A 22,687-nucleotide genomic window follows, 5' to 3' on the forward strand; every position below is an offset into this window, starting at 1 on the left:
CCGAGGGTATGAGCAGAGCTATCCTTCTTACTAAGCACATTAAGCATATCTGATCTATTAATCGAATAAGTGTCGACAGTGGTTAAATAGCAGCACTAACACTGCTGCAGTCTGGCTGGTGCTTTAAATAAAAACATCTTCCATCTTTTAGAGCTGACCGTATTTTTGTGAATTCTAGAGAAAATGTGAGAAAATATGAAATGCATTACCATAATTGGGGACAGACGACGGGACTTAGATGGAGCCTCTTCGTAGGGTCTCTCTGCTAGAGAGGCAATGATCCTCTTCCTGTGACCCAGAGGACCAACCTTAATAACCTAGAGAGGACAACATCAGGGCATAGCATGAGACTTTCCTGTACTCTTAGATCCATATCTTACATACAGGAGTTTATCTAGACTAAAATAATATAGATACTTTATATTCAAAATAAACTGACACAGAGTTGGTGGCAAGCACCCCTCACTGGCAGGCATCCACAGGCAAACAGAAATGACTCGCGTCAATAATTCAACCTCAATCTGTTTTGCCGTAAGCTTGAAGTACCGCACTGTCTCCTTCTCGGGACGCTCTATAATTTACGACCCATTTTTGGACATAGTGCTTAAAAAACACACAAGACTTTACTGATTTATGTAGGATAACATGTGACATATGAAAAGGATAAAGCATAACAGTGTCACTATGTAAATACACACTGTGTTTGCCATTCACAGTATAAAAACACTGCTCGTCTATCCACAGCATCTGTCTCGCTAAACTTTTTTTTTTTACAAAGGCCGCTGCAGCTAGTGAGACTCAAATCATCACAAAAGGAACAATAAGCTAATTTTATATAGTCAAAACCCATCACCCCAAAACTGACAATTTGCATAATCGGCTATTAACATTCATGCTCATCCAGTAAAGGTGGATGTTGAGTGATTAATGTTACATTTGCAATTATGTCACGGGTACAAAATATTCCATAACAGGCTCATATGATTCTTTGTCTAAAGCTTCAATTATTTATTCAGTGGGAGTCGGAGGCAGAAGAGGCAACTGGTTTGTGTGCTGGATTTCTGGTGCTGTTTTCATCAAAACCATGTGCAGAATCCCAGTGAGGCCAGTGTGCACGAGGCCTGTGAAATGAGACGGAATTTAAATAGTAATAAAGAACACCTTGGGATTATACAGGGAACCAGCTCATAGATCATCTCAGTGCTCGATGCTGTTTGCAGTGAGACGCTGAGGAGGATGTCGGAGATGTGATGGGCAAAGTGAGTTCAGATGCTGAGAGGCAGTTCTGCTACTCTGCACACTGAAAGTAATGTGCCCTGCACTCACACCCCCATCCTTCTGCATCGCAGTCTGCTGGACACCATCTCTCACACACTGCATGGACAGTATGCTTGGCTGCTGCTCGACTGTTGCTGCTGCTGCTGCTGCTGTGACTGCAGCTGTTGCTGGTTTCTGCTAATTTACCGCCACAGTTTTTTGTGTTTTTCATAACTATGCACACAAACAAACTGAGTGAGAAGTGCAAAAAAAAACAAAACAAAAAGAAAAATGATGACTCAGTATCAGCTTTGTTGCGGTGCTGTCTTTGCGTATGAGCCATATTGGATCATCTCATTGCTGGTATTTTTTTATGAGTCACAACAAGAAAAATAAATAATATTTTCAACACAATCTGTTATAAATTAGAAAACACGGAAACATTATCACCACATTAAAAACTGACAGACAGATTTTGATTCCATATACATCAGTGATCCAGTCAGACCCTCTCTCAGAGTAAGAAATATTGATCACATTATTGCAGTGAACAAAGGAAATGCACAATACTGTTGATTGATTGACAACCATTTGGTCAAATGAGATGGCTGCATTCAGACAGCTGCACAACACAAAAAATTGTATTGGCATATAGATGGGATTTATGTATTGCTTTATATAACGCACATTCCTGTCTCATCACATTCTGTCTGACAAACTTGCTTGTATTGACTCTCACAACCCTTGTGTCTCTGCTGCTCCGATGTCAGCAACATAACCCTATGACACGTTTGGATTATCCTATTTTCACATATGAAGTTTGGACAGTTTTAGGAAAATCAAGTTGGGATATTTTCCAGTTGTCATCTCTCACATGCAGCATACATAAGGAAACAGCCCACTTCAGACATGTTCTAGTTTGGACATTTACTATATATATATATATATATATCCACTATGATATAGGCAAGAGATCGCCACTCTCTCATGGTAAATTACCTTTTTATGAGTTTCTTGCTCTTCACATGAGCAAGATGATATCATAACACTGAATTTACACAAGCTTCTCCTTCTTATAAAGTGCAAAAAGGAGATAATGCTGCAGACATTGCACAGCTTTCATATTAAAGCAATTGATCAACAATAAACTTCCACTTTGCAAGATCTCTAGCATCAGTTATAAAAAGTGAAATGTGAATACAATGTGAATAAACCAGGTATCAAGTGGCAAATGGAAAAACATCAAAAGGATGCCTATAAAGTTGTTGCAGCTCAATACTGCTTAAGCGCTTTGATTTGTGACTCCAGCAGACAAGGCCATGGCTATTTGCAAATCGTCATCACAGGCAGATTAATCCATTTGGATAATTTACATGTAGCCAATATTATCAATATTTCATTATAAATTATTTTTTAAAAAGAGCACCGTCTTGAAAAATCTCTAACTAATGATCATGTGTTTTTCTACTTCCATATTCTAGTAATAATGTTTCAAACCTGTCAGAAAAACACTGTTCTCCATGTACACACAATCTGAGAAATCAATCCTCCTACACATGTTGCACCCATGTTTCTAGGCAAAATTAATAAGACCGCCTCTCTAATTACAAATTATCATAAAATGTTACACTATTTCCATACGGATAAAACCAAATTACATTTCTCCATGTCATCAGTCACAACTTTGTCTCTTAATTTACACACATCTGTTAATTATCCACTAATTACTGTGTGGTGATTTTGTCTCTGCTGTAGTTTTATGCAAATGCTTCCATCACGAAGCATTTCTGATATTTCGGCTCAGCATTTTAAAGTACTGCTTAACTTCGTTGGGAGCCACATATTAGGATGGCCTTGTTATTAAGGCTATGAGAACTGGCTCGACTTCATCCATCCACAGAGTTAATCAGTGCTGGACTGTAAACCCTCAAAAGTTCATAGAGCTTAATACAAAAGCAACTAATTATCAACTAAGGCAAACTTAAATCAAATGTTTTCTGAATTATTTTCCAAGTACATGCTATATATCTGTACTTTAATTTTAATAACTGTACACTACTGCTTTGGTAACTATTGTCCATGATGTAAATATATAAAAATGTTTGTGTGTTTCTGTTCTATGTCCTGTGTCCTGTTCTGTTTGTATATGTGTTTTTTTTTTGCTGCTGTTCCAACCAAATTTCCCCCTGTGGGACAACTAAAGGATTATTAAATTGTATTCTATATCCATTTTTGAATGTCACATTTAAATACAATCAATATTCATTACTCTTGTCTTGTATAAAAGGTATGGTGAGTGATTATGTGATTATTTATTATTAAAAAATGTCTCAATTTATTTTAGTTTTCTTTCATTTAGTCTTAGTTATGACGGGCATGTATAATTTGTTTTTTGTTTTTTTTTGTTTGTTTTTTTTTCCGCCTGTCCCATTTGGTTCTTTAGCCATCAGAATTGTTGTCTGAAGACCAACAAGGATACCCAATGGATTTACTTTGCCAAATGGATCATCGTGGCATTGCCGTATTGGTCCATTTGGTCGATCTTTGTTTTTATTATTTATTATATTTTATTTTCAGATGTTACAGACAGGGCATGTATAATTTGAGAATATGATTGCAATATAAGATATTATCATACAAACTTACCTTTTTCAGTTTCTTTAGACTGCTCTCTCTAATGTACCGAATGAATCCAGAAACACTCACACAGACCTCTCAGTCTCAAAAAAACTTCATGCTAGCTGTGTTAAAAACAATTGCCAGAATGACAAGTGACAAACGAAAACAAACTACATTTCCTCTACCGTTTTGAAATTAGTTTTGTAGCTATAAAATATAGTTTCTGTGTCCCTGAGTGCATGTTTTCCTGGTGCAGAGTGTTTTTTCTTGCATCTATGGTTTTACCTGACATTAGAAAACACGCTAGGTTAATCCTGCTTATGTCAGCCCACGACACTCTTATGAAAGATATAATCAGAATCTGAAGAATTTAACTTCCTGGTTAAAGAATAGCTTTATATAATACAATGACCTGTATGATTGCATGCTCTTGATGAACATCAGCAAGACAGCTTAAAAATATTAACTTTAAAGATTTTCTTCCTTAACAATGAGCAGAGCATGCTCACTCCTTGCGGTGCCACAGTGTTAGTCACTAGCTCACCTACCCACCTCAGCCATGACAGCTTTGTTATTCAAACATGAAGGTAAATAAAACACGACCCAAGCAACTGAACTGTAAACATAATGGTACAAATATAGAAGTACTAAGGAGAGTAGCGCATACAATATTAATGGGTGAGCACTGACTATTGTAGACACAGTTAAATACTTAATACTTACTTAATTATATTTTTAGGTAACATTTATTTTATCGAAAAAAAAATGTTTTCGGACTCAGAAAGGGAAAAATGTCATAAAACATTGCAAAATGTTAGTAGAAAAAAATAAGTAAAAGTAATTTTTTTGCTACTTTATGCATTTAATTACTCGTAGTGCATGCATTTATAATTTGAGTAATCAGTGGCCTCTTACATTGATGATCTCCAGTTCCCACAGGTTCTTAACACACTCCAGTGTGCGGTAGCCGCTGGCAAGAAAGTTGGGCAGATATTCATGCAGACCAAGGCCATCCAACCAAGTGGCAAGAGATGTGCTGCCATCACACCCCAGTGCTTTTACCTACGGAGACAGATGCATCTAAGTAAGCAAGAACTGTGACTTTATGGAAGGACAATTTGGGTTTTCTACCCAACTAAAGCTGACTGCTGCAGCAGCCATGCTAGGCAAGTAGCTTAAAAAACAGCAATGTCAGTTCAGCTCTTGACTGGAACATCAACGATTGCCGGATGGAGTGCTGTGAAATCATCATTTATAATCCCCGGGGAAGGTTACTCCTGACTTTGCTGATCCCTACATATTCCATCTAAACTTTTCTCATCTCCAGAACAAAAATGTAATTTGTACAACACTGCAAAGCTTATGATCTTAGGTGACAGCTGCTTCCACTTCTTTAGGTACACTTGTTCAAGTGGTGGTCTAAAGGAACTAGTACATGCCCATGCTATAGCATTGTTTGACCTGTTCATGCTGGTGGCCATGAAATGAAAATGATATGATGCTTTGCTGTAGGCACGTAAATAGGTAAGTTTAGCTAACTGCTATGTGGTTGCTAGGCAACATACCATAGATCATGTATAATTCAGTTTTTGTGGATATAAATGAGATGCTACTATGATGACAAAAAAAGATACAATACTTTTAGATGGTGTTATAATTGTTAAACACTAAAAACAAGTCATTTTAGCCTGTTGCTTAGTACAGTAATTGCTAGGGAATCTGATGACATCAGAAACCTGATATACATAATAACCTTCAGGAGCCTATGATGTACCTGCGTGCCAAGTTTGGTTGCTCAACTCCTGACTGTGTAGGAGGAGTTAGCAGCCAAAAAAAACAAACACACAGACAGAGATTTGTACAGTAAATCAGTGGCACGTAGACATAGTCAAGATCTGCTCAAACCAAGTTCAAACCAAGAACATGGAAAAGAGTTGCTTTTAATAAAGCAGTTTGGATAATATTGTTCCATTCTTAAAATAACTTCATCAGCTTCCTTCATAGTCCACCTCAAAGTAAATATGCAAGAAATGGACCTTGGAGAAATGGAGGTGTCGCCGTATGCAGAATGTAGAAGGCAAGATCAGAATGATTCACTATCGTACTCACGATGGTAAGAACAAAATTGGCCAGTGCAACCGTTACATGAATTTAACAGTAATTTTGCATGCACAGTTGGTTTTTGTTCAGTTTAACAACATTTCTACAAACATCGTAGTGAAAGAGGCCAAATGAGTTCATTAAACTGTAATGATTTCCATATTAACCAGAGTTCAATCTCACAGAAAGCATCTGTGAACTAAAACAGGACTTGCATCACGAAGGTGCTGGACCAACTGCATAATGCTATCATTTTAATGTTTTTAACAGAGTCACCGGTTAATTTGTGGATTAATGTTAAAATAATACTAGCATAGTATAAAACATAATTCCCTCAAGCATACCTTATATTTATTTTTTTTTATTGTAAATGAGGAGAAAAATTGTCTTTTAAAAATGGATAGTTGTCTAAAAAAAAAGTAATAACTAGTGTTTTATGACTCGTTTTTTCATTTGCAGTGATATCAAACAGATATCAGAGTATAACAAACACAAATAAAGCCACTCATCCATCCATTCATTCATTCAACTATCCTCTTAATCAGTTGTCCAGTTGAGGGTCACTGAACTGGAGCCCATCCCAGCTATCATAGAGTGAAAAGTGTGTATTCCTGAATGAAAGATAATAGGTTTTAAATGAACCCACTCTGTCATTTTGTTTGCTTAGACAGCTTTGTTGCTTCAGGCTTAACCCACTCTATGGACAGCATGAATACTCCTTCAACACTATAACACATATCAGGGTGCCATTTATCTATTTTTAGCTTATTTGCTATTGTTAGTGAAGTACTTGTCCTTATTGGGGTTTTTTTGTTATTTGAGATCCTGTCAGTTGCTGGTCTCCTTAGTGCTGAAGATAACCTACGATATTAAGCACCTTGGGCAAGTTGCGTGCCGCGTGGAGGATTTTCTTTCGATGTCCTGGATCAGTGATCCCGATGTCTCTGAGATCCTGGTCCTCCATCACGTTACTTCCCTGCATGTGCACAAACACAGGAGAGACACACAAATAAACACATTCACACACAGGCACACCCAAAGGCGTAGTCATCAGACATACGTGCATGCAAACAATCACATACACACAAGCACATAGACAGTACGCAGAATGAAAATGGATATACAGAACAACAGTATGCAAGAAAAATCATTTATAATACCGTGTACATATTTGCACAGAAATAAACAATCCACTCAAAAGTATCATGACTTGCTCCACAGCCTTACTGCAAGGGTAAAACTGTGACTGAAAAAATACACACTTGCTCTTAACACACACTGCATGCGCAAACACGCAGAATATGCACATCTCTGACACAAGCAGTAACAGCAGAGTGGGAGGACAATGAAGTCAAATAAATTGTGCGTGCCAAGAGTAATCAATCTGATCTGGTGCGACTCAGCAGGAACAAAGCCTTCAGAATTGCTGCTGCGTCTCCAGGATCCCTGTGCTGCTGTGCTTCATCCAGGGACACCAAACAGTCCAAGAGGAAGTATTCCACAACAATTTGAGACTATTTGTTAATTTAGGGTGTGGAAACAATGAACAATAGATTTTTTTCTCACATCCTGAAAGCTTCAAAAAGAAAATTCTTCCCTTATTCAAATCACAGCCCCACTTGCTTCATCATCTTCTACTGGTTTATAGGTAGGAATGTAAATACAAGGAGAACCATGAAAATGAAGAGCTAAGCGTTTTTCCCTGAGGACTGCTGCAGATTGATTCTCTCTGGCCAAGAATGTTAAAATGTTCTGTAGTCTTTACTCAATCTGCTCTCTCTGGATTGGTTTCAGAGCACAATGCAGCAGTATTCACAGGCCTCTATCAGGGTGCAGTTGGGAGATTACTCACTGATCGCAAGAATAAAAGGTCAAAATGAAGCGGGCCTGATGTAAGGGAGGTCCAAAAATAGATCCTCCACTTTTATTAACACAGTTGGAAGTTTGATGATGCCTCGGGAGACTTTGCAAACTTGTTATTTCATGCCGCATTTGAAACATGTGACAGGAATGTATGGTTCAGTTCTTACATAGCTTATAAGCTATGGTAGTGTGATTTGATCTGATATGCCTTGCAGATGTAGCCATGGTAGAAGTCCTTCATCTCACTAAATGCACTCAGTTAAGGCAACAGTGAATTAGAACTGCTCCATTCCCCTTCTCCACAGAGGAATAGTTTGGAAGCATAAAGATTTTCCATTTTTAAAGCAGACGTAACAGGGAAATGATAAAGAATAAAGAGTTTACGGATCAGAATGTTGATGTTCAGCTCCATATTACGATATTCGAAAATGGGGGGGAATGTAGCGTCTGATGCAATATTAATGCAGAAGAGATGCAATACAAGTGGATGATGATGGACAGACTTCTAAGATGTTCTCCTCCACTAGATTGTTTATCTAAAAAAAATAATAATAATTTGTGTATTTTTTCACTCAAATGAAATGTGTGGCCATGAAGGCCAAGAGAGTGAAAGCTACGGGTGCCCCACTTTTGGTAGTGCAAAAATGATTATCATCGTGTAAAAATTATGAGAATGGGCACACAACTGTTCATAATTTATGATCCCTCAAAAGCTGCATCTCAGAGCAATCATCACATGCAGAGAGCCTTGCCGACTCATGTGAGCGGCTGCTCTTGTGCGCTGACGGGCGGACACAAGGAAACTTTCCAAGCAGGACTATACAGTGTATCTTAAGCTGTGACAGCAGTGGGTTGTGGGCACAGAAAGGCTTGCGTGCTGAGACTCCTGTCACTGCAGAATTAAACTGGGAAGAGCTTTCAATCCCCTCTGGGCTCACAAACGATATAGTGTTTAAAGTAAAATCTGCTCTGGGTTTACCCTGTTTTTATGTCAGCTGATTTCCAGAAATGGTTAAATATTACTACATGTTCCTCTGGGCTCCATTGCATTGTTCCTAAATACAGTGTTAATACATAAATGAAATCAAACATGACGGGGAATTAAAAAGGAGCCACAGTACTGCCCTCTACTGATCACTTTACTCAAATTTGCAATGAATCCCACAAATGAGTTCTGATATTTAAGTTCAGTTAGATTGATGACATCTGAAGCAAGCCTAGCACAATCTAAAAGGTCAATATTAAACATTCACAGTGCCTGCCTACTCTGACCTTTCTTCTTGTTTGCAACCTCCACATCCTTGTAAATATCCATGGCTAATTTGCCTTGTGAAGCTAATGATTTATTTCCTTGATGCATCAAGTCTAGCAGACACATTAACTGTGGCATGAACATGAACATCAGAAAGGCTAATGAACCAAGTCCACATCACACTGTATCCTGGAAATCTTGATCTACATGGATTCATTCAATCCCAATCAGACGGTAAAGCTCGCTTTTTGTTCTCTAAGTCTACTATATCTACTAAATGATGAATGTTACATTTTGGGCAAAATAACAAAATACAGGCAGAGATATTGCTTAGTCAATTGAGGATGACAGTTATTCTACCTGGTTGTTGCATCTGGCTTTTGTTGGCTTATGTTGCCTATGTAACAAATCAATAAGAAGAACAGATTTCTCCATCAACTAAATGAAGTACCTGCTCCCACATGGTCATTTGCAAGAGGACTAAAAACATATAAAGATTAGATTTAATCAGTCAAGGTTAGAAATCATCCTTTTTTAGTGCCAAAGGACTCATCCCCTCAAATCTTATGCACTGAAGTCTGAATTTAATACAGATGACCTGAGTTTTGTCTAGTACAGTACAACTGGCTGAATCCATAATGTGTTTTTTGCTGGACATTTTCTGACTGAAAAAAGTCAACTTGCCCTTTTGTTACTAGTGTTAATTACATAACAGCATTTCCAAATCTCTCAGTGTGTAAATTACTTCCAACTTAATTAACTCCAGTGTATTATTCTGGAGATAACTGATTTATTAGTGTAGCTGTAATCACCTACCAAATACTGTATTCCTTTATTTTTTACAACCATGCTCTTATAGTTGTGTTATCGCCTCATAAACAAATATAAAGCTGAGTCCATCTGAATGGTCACATTCTTACAAATTTCCACTATACTGCAATCTCATTTCTACCCAAAATGGGAAAAGAAATCCAGAAAAGACAGTAGCACTTATAAACTATACTGATTTGTCAATACAACCACTCTTTTTTTCTGACCTCACTGGTCTCACTTGACTGAATTCCACTGTGACATCAGACGCACTGTATCATATAACCCATGGTGCTATTGCAACTCTGTGGCCTGAGAAATGTTACCCCCAGGCCTACTTATTTACAGCATATAGCCATGTTTTCAGAGAAACATGACTATCAGATGGAAAGTGGTGTTTTTGGCTATCCCTGTCAAATGCAATATCAGGTTTCCTCACAATGTTCTTTACGGGAAACATGATAAAGCTTTCAGACAGATTGTGGACATCACTTTAGTATGAATATATTAATATTAGATTCTTACTGTTGCATAAAAAAAATGCTAAATTATATATAATTCTTCAATAACTTTTTATGTTTTAGGAAAACTTATCTCTGGCATCATTTTTTAGCCACCACAGTGGAAAAAACTGTGATTTTGATCATTTTTTACAGTATAAATAAAAAATTTGAAAATAGAAAAATAGATGCATGCAAACATATGTAATGCAATTGCAGCATATCATTGTAAAAAAAAAAAACAGCACAACAGCATGCTGCTGCAGTGTAATCATCTCTTGTACAGTAAATGCAAGATAGGCCCACCATATGGATAGTACAGAGAATAATCTGTGGAGGATTTAATAAGATTTAGCAATCAACCATGCAAAGTGTATCTAGGATAAAACATGCTGTGCTTATATTAAGAATTGTTTGTCCTGGTTAAGTGACTATACCTAAACAGAGGTCAAGTACAGTGGCTGTAAATCAAGGGAATCGATGTGGAGACAGACATTTGAATTTTGCAGTAAATGAGATGACTGGGAATGCTGGGAAAAAGTTAATGAATGTTGGCTGTCTGTGTGTTCCCACTGGTGACAGCTCATACTCTTTATAGGGATTCAGGAAGAGGCCATAAATTTTAGCTGGGTCATGCGTTGCACAGAGGTGAGGAGGAGTTATGGAGAGGAGATGGGAAAGTGTTATAAAGGAAGAGAGAGAGTGGAAGGGTGAGTGAGAGACAGAAATAAGGGGGCGTGGAGTTACCAAGAGACAAGCAGAGTGGTGACATAAAAAGACTAATGCAGCTTGTTTGACAGTGGAGAGACAGGGTGATGTAAAGTGGAACCGACCCTTGAGATGACATGCTGCAGGTGACTCACCATGAATCGTAGGTCATCAAAGCCATTGAGCAGGAGCTTGCTCTCGTACTGCGGCAGCCCCACGTGCTCCAGCCACTCTCCCACCGGCTGGTCCAGGGCTTTACCACAGGCCCCATCTGCCGAGAGAGGGAAGCGCTTCAGCAGGGAGAAGCCGTTCAGCCGGTAGCAGCGGCACTCAGAGGACGACACATGGCATTGCCACATCATCCTCGGCCAGCAGAAGCAGAGCCGAGTGCAGCAGCACCAGGCAGGGTAGGGGGGAGACAGGGTCCAGGCCGGGGGTGAGGGGCTCCCACAGTACAGGCGGGGGCCCGGCTAAACTCAAACACAGGAGGAGGAAAGGAAGTGCTGCAGGCACCGCTCAAGCCCTGCAGGGGACTGACTAGGCTAATATACACCCACTGGTGTTAGTGTGACTGACTAGATATGTCAGGCAAGGGTGGAGGTAGTGCGGGGAAGGGAGCCCATCTGAAGCTCTGTATTGTTAAGTTATGTTGGACTGAGCCACTACAGCATCTTCCAACAAACCGAGCTCACTAAGCATTCCTTTAGTGAGCAGATGAGCAAGTGTAAAAACAAGTGCCTAGTTCGTCCAAAATCATTACAACACACCACTACAAGTCAAGAGACTAGATCATTTTCAGACTGAGTGGAAATGGAAATTATGTTTCACTAAATAAGACATTTTCATATACCTGACATTATTTACTCTGTTAAAAATATCCCCGTCACTTATTCTAAAATCAGAAACTACTCCATCAGGATGTAACACAGAAATACTCAGCTCCCCCAAAATGAATCTGTCAGGGTTTTCACCACATACTTGTAAAGCTCTGGCTGAGTCCCATGGCTTCATTGGTCAACCTCTTTGAGAGCTAGGACAAGGCTCATACAATGAAGGTAGCAGCATTCTAAAGTACTGTTGAGGTACGCGTGTAATTTTTGATCAAGGAATAGACATTTGCTTAAATCATATTTCGTCCTTACTCCACAGCCACACGGAGTACGGTCAGGTAGACATATTGTAAATCCTACATCAAAGAAACGTTGGCTTAGGCTTTCCACAGTGTGCTGATTCCAAACTCCTCAATTCATAATAAAATCCAAGTTTAGATTCCTTGATAAAGCTCCAGGTAAGCTGTCTGCCAAAGGAAAAAGGCTCAAAGTCCTTGGTGGTACCAGTGCTCCCTGTGCTGCCCACATTCACACTTTTCAGCAAGCTGCTGGATGTGCGGCTAAGCCAAAGAACGTGCTTCTCATCTCTGAAAGCAGTAAATCCAGGTTCAGATCCAACAGATGGCAGGTGAGCCTCTTGACTCTGAAGCGAGGATCACTGCAGGACCACAGTGCCGGTTAAGGTAGCTCCTTCCTGAGGCAGGCGCCCCCCACTCCCTCCCCAGCCCACCTGGTTCTTCCCCTTGCTGGGTGCAGCTAGCAGCCTCTGTGCTCAGGGCAGAGGTTTGCTGCATCCCCTGCCTGTCGGAGACACGCAGGCAGCGCAGATGCAGTCACAGCAGCTGCTCCTGGCTCACACACGCTACCCCTCACTGCTCACAGGGCATAGCGTCCTCACGCTGGCTACTTCTACACAGGAGACCAACGATCTGCCTTAAGCTCAGCCACTGCCGCCACGTCCTTCTCACATCCACGACAGCCAACAGACTCACTGTTCATCCCCCCCCCCTTCTCATCCAAGCAAATCCCTCAAGCTCTTCTTTGTAACTCCCCCCCCCCTCTTGTCTCTCTCGCTTCTCTCAGCTTTCTTTCTCTCAATCTCATAGCCCCATACCCATACTGTGTGATCGCACTGCAGGGCTGCCGTATGCTGCCTGATGAAGTGGGGTGCTGCTCCACGTAACCACCTCTCTCCCACTATATCACTTCCCCTCCCTCTGCCTCTCTCTCCCTCTCTGGCTTGCACTCTCCCTCACTCTGTCTTGCTCCTTGCCTCTCGTTCTCAAACACACAGACAGATGCAAACGCACGCACACTTTCTCTCTCGACTCATCGTCTGTCTGTCTACCCCTTCCCATTATATCTTGCTCCTCTTTCTCTCTCAATAAAATGCACACATACTCACTCTTTTCTGGCAGTGCCTTTCTAACCTTAACGTACCTCTCCCCCTCTCTCCCCCTCCACTGCACTGATTAGAATTGCACAGAAGCACTCTGATCTTGCCAGTGGAGAAAGGACACCACCATCAGAGGCGAGGAACAAGCTCCGAAAGCCCCAAATCACAGTCTTTTCCAGCTAAGAATGACTAGAATTTAAAGGGATGATGGGACCTCGATCCAGTTCTGCAGGAGCCACGCCAGTTTTTTTGGCTAACATGGGATATTGAAACAAAGACTCTGCTCAAATCCCTGCTTATTACCAGAAAGCTTTAATTCATTTACATCTTACTTTGATGATAGGACAAGGGGGGGCAGCATTGATTCAAGTCAGCAGAGTTTTTAATACACTTGGAGAAGAGAAGAGAAGAGAAGAGAAGAGAAGAGAAGAGAAGAGAAAAGAAGAGAAAAGAAGAGAAGAGAAGAGAAGAGAAGAGAAGAGAAGAGAAAAGGACATGTCGAGACCTGCCTCTTCTCCATCTCATCCAGCATGACAGAAAAGAGGCAAATTCCACTATGTACTTCCAGATGTCATGTCATGTCATGTCAACCATTTTTAGAGCACAACAGAGGCTTCTTACAGGAAAAAGCCTGCATAAGAAAGTAAGATGACATAAAATTTTTAGAATTGGGGTTAAAAATAAACAAATCAGGTCATGTGTGGCATTAACATGTCTTTAGTAATCTGATCACAACTGGACAACTGCAGAAGTTCACACTTGGCATTTGAATGCCAAGCTATCGCTTTTAATCATTTGCAACATCCCAAGACATTTGAATTGGAGGTAAAGACAATACAATATAACCCCAATGATTGAGCCCCCTGTGAGCTAACTCTTCATGATGGTGGGAAGTAAGGAACCTTGTTTAACTGGAAAAGACACACTGTAGAACCAGTATCAGGAAGGGGCAGGCATGTGCCTCGACTGGTTTGGGGGTTGAGGGGAAAGAGAATAAGGGGAAAAAGAGAGACAATGACAAAAACTAATGATAAGACCAAATACCAGATTCCTGCTGCAGTCTAATTTTTCAAACCAGCATCTCACTGCTCTACACAACAGCAGATTACTGTAAGCTATCACTAAGTAGATGGCAGTACCTTCCTGAGCCAGGTACTGCCAGAGGTTTCTTCTTGTTAGAAGGGAGCTTTTCCTTCACTGTCACCAAAGAACTTTCTCAGAGGGGCTTTTTCTTTCTTTGTATTATTGTAGGCTTTACAATATAAAGTGCCTTGACGCAACTACTGTTGTGATTTGGTGTTATGTAAATAAAATTGAGCTGAACTGAATTGAATTGCATTAAAGTGCCTTTCACAAATTACAAAATCATCCAACAGTCTTTCGCAGAAGTAATAATAAATAATAGCCACAGGTGTTCAAACTGCTAAAGCCAATGGCAGATGCACAGCTGTATTTTAGTGACTAGCAAAGCTTCAGTTGACAGGTGCAACTCTGCAGTCAAGTGGCTGAAAAATGAAGCCAATGCTAAAGTACCTGAAGTAGATAGCTTATAGTTATTGAACTGTAACTTTCTTTGTGGTGTTGGTGACCTTTTGACATTTAAACAGTTCAAGAGTCTGTGCCTCAGTTTTATTGCATAAAAATCTATTATTTTATGTACTATTAGAACTAAATTGTGAATATGTGTGGTATGTGCTTTGCACCTCCACGGTTTATGGAAGCATTTGCTAACCAAGTTTAGCACTTCATTTTTTCATCTAAATATGTCCATCTTTCATTATTCTGTCTTTTTTCCACAACATGTCAGGACCCACTAACCCAACACCTGAGCTTTGAAATGCAGTCTACACAAACCAATCCCTGATGTCCCAAATGTTACGTTCATCTTTTATATACAAAAAAGGTGAATCAAACCACCTTCAATGGAGGTCTGAGCTATGTGATCTCGGTACATCTTGAGTATATTCACACCTGTAATTAGAACTGTCCACTTGTGATCTTGACCAAAAATGCATGTTAATGACAGGTGAACAAGGCTTGAAAGACTCACTCACTTATGCAGGGTGTCCAGTGGTGTTATCCCAGTACAGCTCCAGGCAAAGCATTATTATGCAGGCTTTCAAGCAGCCTGCAATCACCTCACACATTCCCCAATGGGTAGCCAGCCAGTCAGTAAGGTAGAGAGGGCGAGGAGAAGCAATGACAACACAGGGAGGCAAAGTGAAGGGCTATTGATTGAACCTCCTCTTTAATTGGCCACGTATACCTTTGTTTCTTCGCCCTTAACAATTAGGTGAAAGGCCAAGTCAGGTCTCAATGACCTGTCAGTCATCCACAAGGACCGATGCTCATCATTCGTTATCAGGAAAAGAGGCTGCTATTAAATTTTCTGTGACTGAGGACAAGAATGATGGATAGGGGGAAGGAGAAAGGAAGGGAGAAGGAGAGAATGTGCAAGAGAGATAAGACGGAAAAAGACTAATAGAGGAGGCGGCGATGAAACATATGGGTGAGATAAGATGGTAATAGGAAGTAAGAAGGATTGAAGTGGACTAATTATGATTCACTACAAGATCCCACAACTCCTCCTTCTCATACTTTACACTTTTCTTCTAAGCCTCATACCAATCTCAGCTTTTACGATACAACAAAACTGCTCAAAATACCATCCACCCCACCCAATTTTTTTCATTCTTTTGGGACAGGAACACCTCCCACGATAGTAAAACCTAATTACTGACTGACAGAGGATCCAATTCTCCTATGGGGGGTGGGGGGAAATGGGTCACTGTCTTATCCCCTGTTAAACAGCCCAAGCTGTCAAATCTGTCCAAGTGGGTTTCTGTGCTGTGTGAGCACTACGAGGTCTAGACTTGGCTCCACGGAACACCCCGAATGGCCTATTTACCGAAGAAGAGGTAGAGGTTGTGTGTAGATAAAGCCATGCCTTTTTATCAGAGCAGGAGAAAAGCAGTAGCTCCTTGTCAACACACCCAAGCACTGGAGAAAATGAGCCGCAAAGCTGAATTAATTCAGAGAAACTGAAGGCGGACTCTTTTCCTTTGAACGTCAGAGTGTGCCTGTACACAAACCGAGCCGATGCCTCCTGTGTGCTGTTAGCTGTGCGGTCTCTCTCCAGTCCCTCTCTTATTCTAAGCACATTTACTCAGTGAACTCTTTCATACAATCAAGGCACTTGTGATGGGCACACAACACAAACATCATTATCTTTGAGGATTTATATGGTACAAAACTGCATTAACATTTTGCTAGCCGAGAAAATCTGATTCTTTTCAGAAATTGCTTCAAGAAGATGAATGACCATCCTTCACTTGTGTTATGAAGTGGATAAGTTTTTCCTCATCCTGTCACAACAAAAGCTAAAAGTGGAATAAAGATTTACAATTTAGGTTTCCATCTTTGCATAATCCCTCCTACATCTCTCCCCTCCTATCTATGTGTACCTCCTTCCCCATGTGATTACTCTGAAGGGTAGCCGATCCTTCCCTTACACAGTGAAAAAAGGAAATATGACCTTTTTATTAAGAGAGACACAAAAAAAGCATCCTGGCAACCATCAGAACTAGTTGTGCACAATCTCCGATTTAAATCGGAGCAGCAAGTGTATGACTCAGCTGAATCTGGGACACTTTCAGCATGTCATTCTTCAAACAAGGACTATTAATAGTACACACCTATAAGTGTAGCGAAAACAAACACCATATTTGCTCTTACGTAATGTGGAATAACTCCAGGTCTTAATTGCTTAGATAGCATTTAATCCAACACTGCTCACTGAGCTGGAATTTAAGTCAAAATTAAAATGATAAATTAACAAGCTTTCCTTAAAAAAAGATATATTTGAGCTTAAAGATAATGAATGAACAGAAATTATCCTTAAAAGAATTGAATTGTGATGAAATAAGTACATTTAATGATTTCTAAGAACAGTTTATTTTTATTGTTTTTGATATACTTTCGTCCTCTTCTTTTGAAAATGTACATTTCTAAATTGTGAGTTTCTTAAAAGCACTTTGATCGGCATTTTTTTACTTTAGGGGAAATCATAAACATTGAGAATTTTCACCATATTGTTGCCACTCAAAAAGCTGTATAATGTTTATTTACTTTTACAATATAGGTTTTACTTCTCAAGGCTAACAGAAATCAATTGTCTTCCTGACATGACGACTGAAAATAAAATTTAATGCTAAATCCAAAACAGAAAATTTACAATCTTCACTATTTTATATTAAAAGTGGTCAAAGCAATCACATAAATACACCAAATGGACATTTGTAAGAGGAATACAGGAAGATGTTATGGAAGAAATGACAGCATTGAATCAGAAATATGATGAAAGAAACTCTCTCGTTAGCAGACACTGCAGCCCATAAAGCATACTGCACATTACTAATGAAAATGTTATCCCAATAAATCTGATGAGACACGTAAAACGCAGTCCTGTGCAGAAAAACACCCTTACACAGTCCTGTACGACAAAGCCTCCTTTCCTACAGAGTATGTAATGGGGGTAGGTTTACACTGTATCAACTCAGTTGCGTTATCTAAACAAACTGAGATGATGCCAGCTGGCTTCTCCCTCTGTACTGCCTGAAGGACAGTTGATGAAGCGTACTATCAAATCAAGCCCTATTGAGATCTACAGTACCACGAGAAAAAAAATTACAACACTGAGGGGAATTTAGAATTTGATTTCCCATGAAGTGGAAACCTTGTGAGTAATAAATAACAACAATGATGTGCCAAACAAAAGTCAGCATGAATCACTGTAACTTGTGAGAACAATAAAAGAGCTCTTCGTCCTTTCTGAAGGCGTGTTTAAATGCCATGAAGGAGCTCTTGCTGGTGTAAAATGACTGGTTGCAGATAATATTCTATATAAATCGTGCTCAATTAACTCATCAGTGGTAAATGAGTAACATTCCTTAATACCTCAGACAGTGTTGTTATTTTGCATTTACACCACAAAGTCAAATCTGTGGAGAAGAAAAGACTCCAAATTCAAGTTGGTTACTGATGGATTACCTGAACTTGGTATGGGCTGCTTGTTTTTGGATGTTTCAATTCCTGCTCCAATTAAGTTCATGATCTTCTCAATCTGTTGAAGAGAAATAAACGTGAAACACTGGTGAAAAATTACCTTACCCGAGACTGACATATTAACTCATGACTTTAAAACAGAAGGCAACACATCATAATGGATCGACTTTAATGCATTAATGTAAAACACACATCCAACCTTCCTTTATCCTACCTGAGCCAAACCAATTATAAAACAGGAAGGAGTGAGACTGCCTGAAGAGTTAGGTCTGTGCACTGCTACTGCTGGGAGTGTTGGAGAGAAGGCAGGCTACTTTGCATTGATGGATTACGAGCAACAGTCCAACGTGGACAGCAATTCAATGACTAATGCTTCACTCAGCAAAAACACAGACGGTTGATTAAGGTGAAGCAAGAATATCTAGGAAGTTCTGTAACCAGGTCCAAAATGCATAAACTAAGCCCCAAGAGAATGAGAGCTGCTGTTGACTGTTTCAGGGAGTAACTGATTGCCCCCTCAGACCTGTGTTATTTAGGCTTCAGAGAATAAAGCAATAGCTTACTGCAAGATTAAGTGTGCACAATGCTGCATGCAGGAGATTACAGAACAACTCAAAAAAGAGTTGTTCTGGGGCTTAGAGCTGAGCGTGTTTATTTAAGAGGACTCTGATTTTCCAGAGCCAAAATATATTTTAAGGTTGTTTGTTTTTGTTTATTTTGCTGAGTAACAGAACATTTGTGCAGATTCTAGTGAAATGCTTTTGGAGACTGATAAAGGTATCACAGCTGATATTTGAAAGGCAAGGAAGACAAGCTGTCATGAATCGCTGTGCGGCAGGCAGGAGAAGGACCCAGGATGCAGACTCACAGACACGGGGATAAACTTAAAGAACACAGCTTTAATGCTGGCACGGCAGAATACAGGAAATACAGAACTAACTGGGAAAAAGTAAACTAACATTCGCAGGAAGGCACAGGAAGATCCACACAACATGAGGGACGACGTCACGCTGAACAGAGGGAGACGCAGACAGAAATACACAGAGGGTTAACGAGGAAAGTGGGAACACACGGGGAACACAGGTGACACTGATAATCATAACGAGACAGGGCGGGGTGAACTGAACATGACATGTACGGGCGTGAGAGTCACAAAGTAAACAGGAAGTGCACAGAGGTTCAGACAGGAGGAGAGAGAGCACGGGGAAAACACAGACATAACGGGCTGGGAAAACATGAAACAACCACAAAGGGAGACGAGGGCTCATAAATACATAGAGGGCACACAGGGGGAAGAGAGAGCACGGGGAGAACTTAGACATAATGGGCAGGGGAAACATGGAATAAAACATAAGGAGAGACGAGGGCTCACAGATACACAGAGGGGCACACAGGGGGTAAAAGCCATGAAGGGAAAACACTTAGGGAACAACACAACAGGGCAACTCAGAAAACATGGCCTAAGCAAGGAACAAAATACAAACATACAAGGAAACTAAGAACACTGGGCCAACATGGCCCAGGACCATGACACAAGCTATGAACATTATTTTTTTTCATCCCAATAGAAATGAATATGCACAGATATATAGGAATATACATTTCAGCAGTTGAAGAAAACTCCAGTATTTTATTATTGCACTTCATAGACTTGATTTAAAGTTTGTCAAAAATTGAAGCACTGAGAAAGGCAAGATAGAATTACTTTCTACATTTTTCATTGCATAAAAATGATAATAAACAAGCTTTACACTCTACACTCCAAAGTTTGAAACACAGCATTTGCTATATACTCGAGACAGAGAATCCCAGCTGTGCACAAAAACAGTCAAGAAATGACGCAATCAAGAATAGCAGGACTTTCCAAGTGGTTTTTTTTTTATCTTCACTGGCATAAAGGTAGTTTAGAGGTGCAACTTGGCCTGCCAGCTAGTGAAATTTGCAGCCTTAGCGATGCTGGAGATTTTTCCAGCTTTAGCCAGAGGTGATAACCCTGTGTGGATTATCTGCGATTTCTTGTTTTTATCAGTAGTTTAATTATCTGAGAGAGACTATTGCATTGTTACTAAACACAATAATTCAAAAATGGAACAGTTTGACATCTTCAAGTTGAAATTCATAGAAAATAAACTAATAAAATTAAATCTGTTTTTGCATGTTAATCTAGCAGTTTTACAATTTTAGGAAATGTGAAAAAGAAAAAAATATCTAAAGTTTGGACTTTAGCCCGGTGAAATAAGCTGAAATGGCTCTGAAACATCCTCTTCATGAGACTGACATTTAAATGAAGCTTATGCGTAAGTTCAATAAGGAAGATCTGTCGTCACCCATCTGTCTGCTTCCCAGGTGTTGACGGATAATCTAAGCTTTACATCAATTCCACTTTCCCACGCTGTCAAGTTGATTATGACATCACATGTCTAGTCCAATCAGTTTTCTGCTGGCCTCCTTCAGGCCGATCAGCCTTTACTCGGCTACTTTAAATCTCACTGCGCATCTGTTATTCTTCCTTGCAGTCGCCTTCATGCAACTCACCTCCTCCCTATCACCGCCTCTCATCACTCAGGCTCCATTCAAGCCTCCATCTTCATCTCCACCACCAGCGTCTAGACTCTGGGGGGGGGGTCCTGCCCTTATCCCTATCACAGCTGGGATTATGTTCTGCTGTGCTAGGCCATCGGGGTCTGAACGCCAAATACCTCAAATTGAATTTTGTACATCAATAAATCATGTTCAGTTCATTCTAATGATCGCTTCTTATTGAACCGAAGCTTACTGTTGTTCCAAATACACTTATGTCCACTATCAATTTTATTCAATCAGTCATGGTTTTGGTACTACCTAAACTACCCTAAACACCAAGCTAAGCGCTCAGTCGACAACACCTTGACAATCTCTGGTGCTATGGAAAAATGTGTAGGTGAGTTACAAAGTTACAAAGGAAGTTTTGCACCAAACACCTCATTGTGATTGGTCACTAGCAGATTGTTGCCGTTACCCACAGTTTACACCAACTTACCCACACCAACTTGCCGGCAGACACTTGCATACTACTGGCTGAGTGGAAGTAAAACTTGAAAACGTTTGATCTGTTTGCTGACGGGTCGGTTCATTACAAACTATAGACAACCTTGCAAATTTGCTAGCAATCAAAGCAAATCTGTGAGGCTAATTTTGCACAATCACTCACCAAATGGCCGGGGAAAAAACATTTTTCCTAGTGACCAGTGATTTGCCATTGGGTCGCCAACTGGTTTCTAGACCTGTGTATTTGGAGCCTTCACCTGCTAAAGAAATTTGGTTGAAGCTTAAAAAATAAAAATAGACGTCCAAAGATGAAATAGATGTGAATTTTATTAGTCTACTTCTGCATTTTGTTAACTACTTCTCCAACCTAGGGCTGTGGGCGGGATGTGTTCTATCTTAGCTTTCACAGGCAGTGTTGCGACTTTTTTTTTATAAAAAGCGACTAGCGACAAATCTGGCGACTTCTTCTGGTGTTATTGGAGCCTTATTTATGACGACTTTTTGACGTGAAAACGCATATCGCCCTTACTCTCAATAAGCAGCGGGTGCTGCCATGAGCACCTCGCCCATGCCAAAGCGCTCACCCCCAGCTGCTATCAGGGCAGGAGACGTTCAAACCTATGCGTCCAAACTGCAAATGAATCGCGCATGAGCGAAGCCGCTGCTCCCGCACTGACTGTAACGCAGTCAGTTCTTTTACTGTTATGTTGTTTTGTGGACCACAAGGTTTTAAAATACTTATAAACACACACACACAAAGTAACTTCAACAGAGTGCCTATTTCGGGTCACTTTTGACGGTCCAAGCCCGGATAAAGGAGCAGGTTTGGAATTGTGACATTAAAAAAACAATAATTGCCAAAAAATATAAATTATAAATGGATTTAAGACGTTTTTACTGACTTTATCTCTCTTCCTCGATGTTATTTCTCTCTCCAACTGCATAGGTTACAATACATTAGCATGACCAATTATGCAAATTAGGCGATGACATAATTTAGCGACTTCTAGCGACTTTTAGGACAGCCAATAGCGATTTTCCTTACTCTGGAGTTGGCGACACTGGTCAGAGGACAAAAGAAAAAGTACATCCTGGACAGACTGCCAGTACATTACAGGGCCATCAAATGGACATCCTTATATTTTATTTATTACAACCCTATTCCCCGTTCCTATGAATAATAATCACTGTAATCTAGGGCTGCCACAAACGATTATTTTGTTAGTCCACCGATTATTTTTGCAATTAGTCGACTAATCAG

General features: G+C 40.1%; 1 protein-coding gene across 1 annotated transcript in view; it reads right to left on the bottom strand.

The window, feature by feature from the left end:
- The window catches only part of anks1ab (ankyrin repeat and sterile alpha motif domain containing 1Ab), a 49,848-nt gene that overhangs the window by 8,521 nt on the left and 18,640 nt on the right, over positions 1-22,687 (bottom strand). Inside the window, exons 2-6 of the mRNA XM_085353438.1 lie at positions 18,385-18,457; positions 11,265-11,380; positions 6,854-6,952; positions 4,792-4,938; positions 210-317 (exon numbers count right to left, since the gene is read on the bottom strand). Coding sequence (XP_085209564.1) covers positions 210-317; positions 4,792-4,938; positions 6,854-6,952; positions 11,265-11,380; positions 18,385-18,457 — 543 coding nt within the window. The remainder of the gene's footprint in view (positions 1-209; positions 318-4,791; positions 4,939-6,853; positions 6,953-11,264; positions 11,381-18,384; positions 18,458-22,687) is intronic.

The sequence above is a fragment of the Diplotaxodon limnothrissa genome, linkage group LG5 (genome assembly GCF_057381915.1).
Source record: "Diplotaxodon limnothrissa isolate DT_005_m linkage group LG5, D_limnothrissa_male_GT1.1, whole genome shotgun sequence".
Taxonomy (NCBI): Eukaryota; Metazoa; Chordata; class Actinopteri; order Cichliformes; family Cichlidae; genus Diplotaxodon; species Diplotaxodon limnothrissa.